The sequence below is a fragment of the Gymnoscopelus microlampas genome (genome assembly GCF_963454915.1).
Source record: "Gymnoscopelus microlampas genome assembly, chromosome: 8".
In the NCBI taxonomy this organism is placed as follows: Eukaryota; Metazoa; Chordata; class Actinopteri; order Myctophiformes; family Myctophidae; genus Gymnoscopelus; species Gymnoscopelus microlampas.
Window position 1 is genome coordinate 11,669,665 of NC_139945.1, and position 8,518 is coordinate 11,678,182.

General features: G+C 42.9%; 1 protein-coding gene across 1 annotated transcript in view; it reads right to left on the minus strand.

Moving 5' to 3' along the window:
- The window catches only part of septin4b (septin 4b), a 29,315-nt gene extending 21,871 nt beyond the window's left edge, over window positions 1-7,444 (minus strand). The window contains exon 1 of the mRNA XM_084065217.1: window positions 7,301-7,444. Coding sequence (XP_083921343.1) covers window positions 7,301-7,351 — 51 coding nt within the window. The 5' untranslated portion in view covers window positions 7,352-7,444. The remainder of the gene's footprint in view (window positions 1-7,300) is intronic.
- Window positions 7,445-8,518: the final 1,074 nt, after the last annotated feature.

Consider the following 8,518-nt stretch of genomic DNA (forward strand, 5'->3'; position numbering starts at 1 on the left):
CATAAATTGAGCTTCAGAGACAGTGCAAGGAAAATGGGCCCCAACACATGCAACTGAAATTCCAGGTTATTTTACAATGACAAAAACAGACTCCACATGACTGAAGGTTTATGACTCATAAACAACCTATAGAACACAAAACCCGCACAAACGCATACATGTAAACCCTCCTTAATCTGCCTGATGAAACCTCACCTGCTCTATTCCAGTACCTCACCTGTCGTATGCTTTACCAGCTCAAACGGCCCTCTCGCATCAGTGGAAACAAACCGTTCTTCATATAAACCCCACCAGAAGCCAGTCAGTCAGGGGCAGGAATCAGAGGTTGGGAGGCTTTATAGCCCTCTGTCCCAGAAGGACACAGTGTCCTTCAGCCCCATTGAGCCGCTCAGTGGCCCCCTCCCCAGGGCAGGGAACACATCGACCCCTCACACATCATTGTTCACATACAGGGCCCCAGTGCTCTGCCCAGTAAAACGCTAAAGCTATAGCCCATAGGCAGACATACTGTCACGGTGGATCAGTTTTTATTGGCACATGGAGCCACAGCAGCACTATTTAAACCCTGAAATAAAAAAAACAATGCATACACACACAAACACAAACCACCATAGTATACCCATAATTCTCTGCTTCTGCTGATGTCAGCCGTGCATGACCATGCCCACTCCAACCACACTACAGTGTTTCTACAAATGGAAGAGTAGAAAGGTTTTGAATGGAAGTCTGTCATGTTAATAACAGCAATTGTGTGCACATCGCATGTTGAGCACACTTGTAATGTACATACTTTATACATTAAGATAAAACACTGACGCACTAGATTAATAACTCTAGTTAGTCTTCTTTGAGTTCTCTCTATGTCCTTTCTTATGTGTTCAACACATGCAACTGAAATGCGAGTTGCATTTCATAAACCTTGTGGAACACAGGTTTTAGGCTTTTCACACAATTAAATAGTAATGCTCTCTTTCCCTTTTAGTGCCATTCCTGAATAATGAGCTCCCATTACTCAGCCACCATGCCTGACATTTCAACTCAGCCACACATACTGCATGTGGACGCACTGCGTTTAGACCCAGGTGAAGAGACAGACATACTGCATGTGGACGCACTGTGTTTAGACCCAGGTGGAGAGGCAGACATACTGCATGTGGACACACTGCGTTTAGACCCAGGCGGAGAGGCAGCCACTTCTGCCAGTGGGTCCTGTGTTGCCATATCTTGCAATAGGAACAAGCGGGCAGGTCTACGAAAACAAGCCCAAAATAAGTGACTAGAATACATGAACACACACACACACACACACACACACACACACACACACACACACACACACACACACACACACACACACACACACACACACACACACACACACACACACACACACACACACACACACACACACACACTCTCTCTCTCACACGCACACACACACACACACACACACACACAGCTATTTGAAAATTCAGGAACATTAGGAAGCAAGCCCAAAGTCGCTTATAATAGGCAGACTTGGCAACACTGAGTGGGTCTTGTACAGTACACAATAAGCACCCTTAAGTGGATCTCTGAAAAACGCATCGCCAAAGTCAAACCTGGAGCACAGTAAAGATATTTTTCATGTCCCACTGCACGGTCAGGCCCTCAATCCACTGGAGTGCGTGATTATCCTCGGTATTAAAGTCTTAGGTAAGACTTTCAGCCACAGCTGAAAAGGATTTAAGACGTATACGAGATCAGGGAATTTCATTATTGATTGTACCATTCTGTCTGTCTGGCTGGGTTGAGCTGCCACAAAATAATACACTATTCTTCCCTTGAGCTACTTTATCAGACTGCAAAGTGGAAAAGGAAACAGAAAAAGGGATGTAATGGATTTAAACTGAAATATCTGCGGATTCAGACAAGTCAAGAACAATAGCATCGTTTGACCACATTAACCCTGGCGTACAGTCCCTTTTCTCAAAAGGGGAAATCGACTTGTTGTACAACTGAACAAAGTCATACGGAGTTAAATGATTAATGGCGGTTAGCCACACTGATGACATCACACTGTCGTCCGGGCTACTTGGCATGCCTGGCACAGCGTAGCCTGGCACATAGCAGCCTGGCACACAGCCTGCATGGCACACACAGCCTTCTGAAGTAGGCAGACCTCCGGATTAGTGTCCTGTCCGGAACACTCGCTAGCTCTTTCACAGCCGGAGAAAGAAAGGGGAATTGGAGACTTGCTACACTTAAGATTGTTGCAGTTAGGAAGAAAAAAAAATAACTAAAATAAATGCAGCAGATATTATTAGTGATGCGTTCAGTTTTTCCACATACTGAACAAACGTTTCCACAGCCCTCTCCTGGCTTTATTAAGACGGTTTATTCTGCCAGAACTAAAGTGCCACTAGATTATTCCCTTGCCTGGCTGGCAGTCCTTGTATGTTGGCCCATTCCACCTTTAGTAATCTGGGCAGTGTAGGATAGCATGACTGAACGTTTTATATGAGCTGGACAATCAATCAATCAATCAATCAAAATTGTGAATCTAAATCATGATAGCAAAATTATCTATCAGTAGTTACTCAAGGCTTCACAGGGTGAGTAGGCTAACTGACAAAAAGTCCTGTTTAGGGGTGAAGTGTCATGTAGTTTTGGAATGTTAAGACTCTGTTCCCTGGTTGTTGGGTGGAAACCTCATGTCTCCGAAACCGGTTAAGTTTTAGGATTCAAATTCATAATATTGCAAAGAATTGCAGATCAAACCGCGTTTTGAGCTTGTAAATCGGCTATTTTTGCTACTTTTGTGTGACACTGTTGTAGTGTGATGGTGTGGTATTAGTTACGAAAAAACATAAAAAGTTAAAACACAGAGATACGAGATTTCTAACCGACAGCAACAAGATTTGCAGCACACAGTAGCAGAGAACACAGGCTTGAAAATGTCCCCGTTTGAACCCAGGGTGGATTATTATAGCACACACACAGTGAAGCCCATACGCACATAAAGGAATCCAATCATTTTTAATGACCTCTAATAAGCCCTTTGAAGGGCAAGCGGAAGGTTTGTGACTAGGGCTAAATGCTGACCATGCTTCAATCAAAGGTTGATCAAGGAAACCATTGTAGCCCCGGTATCTATGTATCTCATCAGGAGAGAAAAGGGGGGGAAGCACTTTAACATGTGGGGGAAAGAAGAAGAAGAGGAACTTTTTTTGTAATGACAGGAGGACCAAGAGCTCGGTAGTTAACCTAAGCAAGTCCCTGAGAAACGATTAAAATAATATGAAACCCACCAAAACAACATAAACAACTTATATTGTCTCTGTCGGGTGGAAACCTCATATGTCCAAGACTGTTACTTTTCAGGATTAAAATTCCAAAAGCAGCAAATCTGCAAGCTCAAAGCGCGTCGCTTCGCGCCGCACTTCGAGCTTGCAAATCTGCAACTTTTGATGCTTTTGTGTGACGCTGCTGTAGTATGACCAAGTAGGGCGTTAATTTACAAACAAAGAAAAGAAGTCAGAATATGGAGATAGGTGGTTTCTGCCTGACAGCGACGATATGCATTTTACAATGTGCTGCTTTGTTAATGTTAGAGCCTGATGGTGTGTTTGGCTGCCATGCATGGTGTTGATGGATGACGACTTGTAGCCAGAAACTGCTGCTCTCAAGAGAGAGAGTCCACTTCCAACGCACAATATAACTGTACTGTATGACATGGGAAATGGATTCAGACGTACCCGCCTAGCATGATGTTATGAACCTATAGCATGATGAAAGCATGTTTCAACTTGGAATGGGGGGTTTACTTACTTTTCAGCTACTATAATTATAGCACTTTAATTCAATAAATGTTAAAATGGGTTCCCTTTGGCAGGCTGTACCTTTCATTGCCCCATAGACTAAAATTCTCCTGTTTTTGCCAGGAAATACTTTCTTAACTATGTCAGTGAACGGTTTGAGAACTACAGCGACAGACGACATCCCAAAAGGGATATTCTTTTTTCCTCTATTTTCTATTGGGGGACGAGACAGGGGAGCATGGGGTCTGTGCAGGGCCGCATTAACCGTGGAACCTAGTGGAACTTGTGTTCCACGGCCCGCAGCCTGCAGGGCCCTGTGAGAATTGTGTATTTAAAGCAAAAATGTTGATTTATATTGGTCAAATAGAACCGAATTAGACCGAATTAGACCCGAATTAGACCCGAAAAATTTCGAATGCGAAGCGCACGCGCGCAGGTTGGGCGCATGTGCGTGAAATTACGCCGCTGGGGGGGCCTTTGGTTTTGTGGTGTTCCACGGCCCTGAGGGGTCTTAATGCGGCCCTGGCTGTGCAAGTGACCAGGTCTTTAAAAATAGCAACAATAGCAGGTCCATGAGCTCACAACGCATCACATGGCAACACGTTGTGAACTTGTAGATCTGCTATTTGTCGTACAATGAGGTATATAGGGCTTAAACTACGTAAGTGGTCGGCACACTCGCAACTAGAAATAGTGTTTTTGAGAGAAGTTGTGAAAAAAAAAAACACATTTATGTGGAATGGTTGTATTGTGAAACAGTGAAAGAACAAGTGGTTAACCAACAACACCAGTTAATTCTCATGCAAAAGACAAAAAATGGGTAGGCGAAATGATTTGTGGTTTATTATAGCCATTTCTGCCAAAACTGCATGTATTTGTGGATGTTTTGAAAAAGCACAGCCTGGCTGGAATAGCAGCGAAGTTTCCCTGGTGGCCAGTGAGGCTAGTGACAGGTGGTGATGTGAGCGTGTGTGTGTGTGTGTGTGTGTGTGTGTGTGTGTGTGTGTGTGTGTGTGTGTGTGTGTGTGTGTGTGTGTGTGTGTGTGTGTGTGTGTGAAAGCACTGGTTGTTTGGAGTGCTACAGCAACGTCTTTATGTGAGACAGACTTATGCCCCAGTCACACACTGGGTGAGACCATTACAACACACAAACAAACAAACACACATCCACATTGGGACACATGCACTTGCCTGTCCAGTAGATAGAAGCTCATATCGTCTCTATCGGGTGTAAACCTCATATGTCCAAAACTGTTACTTTTCAGGATTCAAATTCAAAAATAGCAAAAGTCTTAAGTCTACAAGCTTCGCACCGCGTTTTCAGTTTGTAGATATGCTACTACTTTTCATACTTTTGTGTGACGCTGTAATATGAAGTAGGACATTAATTTATTAAAAAACACAAAAAGTTAAAATATGGAGACAGGAATTAAAGCAAACAAATATCCCAAAACATCATTGTGTGAAACAGCGTGAAAGGAGCCTAACTATAGCACAATATGTAATAGGTTTTGGCTAAACCTATGTTTTTGCTGTTCTACAGTAGCCTACATACTGTACAGCCAACCGCCAGTTGAAGAAATCACAGATTGAGGTTTTAACCATTGATTTCAGGAAATTCCTCTATCGAATCCAAATGACAGAAATCAGTCCTGGCGACTGAGAACTTTAATCCATGTGGCCTAAAACTGAAAGTTTGCAAAGCTCCTGAAATCTGAATGGAACAACAGACTGCAACAGTGTTTATAACAACAACATGCTATTAAGACAATCAATGAGTCAAAAACCTGTGACTCTAGTTTGCTGGTATATGTTATTCCCATGCAGATCATGCACAAATCAACGACACACCACAACAATGAATGTCACTTTCCTTTGGCAGCAGTAAACACAATCCGTTCCAATCCAAACAGCTGATTATTATTTAGCTATTATGAGTTAGTAAATGGTACATTCATAAAGCGCCTTTCTTTAACCCATTTAGACCGGGAACGCATCTGTGTCATTTTTTGATTTCTTTGGCTGATAGAAAATAGCAGATATACAAGCTCATAGCGCGGCACCGAGTGCCGCGCTATGAGCTTGTAGATCTGCTATTTTTGAAAAATCATGAAAATGTGTGCAAATCTTTGAAGATATATTTTTTAAGCGAACATTTGTAACTCAAATCTTTGCTTCTGGGGATTTATGGAACTTATGTTGCTATATATATCAGTGGTTCTCAAACTTTTTCATGTCAAGGACCCCCAAAATGATACAGTATGTATTTGGCCACGGACCCCCATCGCAAACTATTTCCCAGAAGCAAAAAAATTATATATAATATATATTCAATTATTTGCACAAATGTTCAAGATAAAAAAAAAATAGCAGATATACAAGCACGCTATGATCTTCTATATATCTGCTATTTTTGAATAGCCGAAGACATCTTAAAATGACACAGACGTGTTACCGGTCTTAATGGGTTAAAGTGCTGTACAATGTGCATTGTGTTCACCAATTCACACACACACACACACACACACACACACACACACACACACACACACACACACACACACACACACACACACACACACACACACACACACACACACACACACACACACACACACACACACACACACACACACACACACAGCGCGTCAGGAGCAAATAGGGGTTCTTGAGTGACTTGCTCAAAGACACGTTGACACACAGGAACACAGGGGATTGAACCGGAAACCTCGCGATTCTCAAGCGGCCAATACTCTACCTCCTGAGCCACTGCTGCTATACTCCCATACGATTAACCACTTAAACCCCTCAGGGCTCTATGCTAGTGTCTTTTCTGTTTTCTGTTATTGGGGGGAAGGCTTTCGCTAAAGCTTTCCCCACAATACGGATGCTTGGGGTTTAAGTGGTTAACCCACTCAATCTGATCAATGCACATGTCTTTATTTCTACTATGGAACATGAACACAGCCAACTGCAGGAATGCGAAATAAAAGGAATTACGTTACGGGGGATGGAATGAGATATTCATTCACTAGCTGATTCATTCATTCAGTTAACTGTGTCATTCCTTTAATTCAAACAATCCTGGTCACATGTGTTCAGCTGACTGAGTGTGTTATGAACCTCCTCGTGAAGTTAAACTACACTTTATGTTCATGCACAGGATGAACCTAAAGCCCATTGGACAACCGTCTTCATTTCCCCAAGTACAGGAAGGAAAACAAAGAAAAAGCAATTAGCTTCACACACACACACACACACACACACACACACACACACAGTGAAAACAGTACACACACACACACATGCCTCTAAAGTACAGGAAAGAAAACAATGAAAGCAATTAACTTACTTAAACGCGCGTGCGCTCGCACACGCACACACACACACACACACACACACACACACACACACACACACACACACACACACACACATGCAGCAGGGCAGACAGTGTAAACAAACAGCACAGACACACACACACACACACACGCACATACCTCAAAGTCACTGTTTGTTTCAGAGATTGCGTCAATGTAATGATAATCCATGTAGAAGTCAGTGGTATTCCACAAAAAAAGATCCTCTCAGTACAGTCAGACAGACAGTCTCTAATACAGTGGTATTCCAAAATAAAAGATCCTCTGAGTAACACCAGGCACACAGTCTCTATTACAGTACACCAGTAACAGGCCCTGCTGAAATGCTCCTGAATGAAAGTATCACTTCCCCACTGTCAGGGCACACCTCATTACATAAACACGCCTCATGTTCCCCACCCCTCCAATCAGCATGCAGTGGATTTACATGGCCACGCCTCCTCCTTGGTGCAGGTCCTTGGCTTGTGCCAACCACTCTGCTGCTCGGGACAAGGCTTCAAAAGCTCCGCCTCTGTCCCCGGTTTAAGCCAATGAGTGGCTAGTATGCAGATTACAGGAAGCTCCATCAAGCAGCTGGCCAACAAAATCCTCCTCTGTGTTCAATTTACTCAGGAGGAGGGTGTAAACATTGACCCATTTGGTCCTTTTTACACCTTCTGAATTAGAAGTTAACCACTTTCAACCAGACATCCATATTTTGAACATGTCACGACCAAAAATTGCAAAATAGCCAATCTACAAGCTCACAACATGTTGCGACGCAACACGTTTTGAGCTGGTAGATCACCTATGTTTGCTAATTCTAAAACAAGGCTTAAATGGTTATGTTAATTTTGAGTGAGAAAGGACCTCTGGGTGCATTTGTGCTGTACCCCCTCAGGGACTGAATTAAAGTAGAGGATTTTGTCTATGTGGGATGCCCATCCAGAAGAGCTTGGACAACATCTGTCCTGTCTGTCGCCCTCATTCTGAAAAGCCACACATCTGTGACCTCTAGCACACATATACAGACACACACACACGTTATATGAATGCCAATTTCACAATTTTCTGCCATTCTTAAACCTAACACTAAAGCTAAAAATAACCCATCTACAGTACAAGCTTGCGTATTTTTGGTGCATGACACTGGTATAAATCAGGCTTAACTCTAACCCCAACCCCTAAACCTAACCTCTAAATATTTAATCCTGAATCTTTTCCTAATTGTAAGCCTAACCCCCCCAAATCATTTTTTACCAGAAAACAACCATTTCTCTTGCAAAGTCCATTTCTCAAATTCGACTATACATTTGGCACTCACAAGTATACGCCACGCACACATCCATCATGCACGGG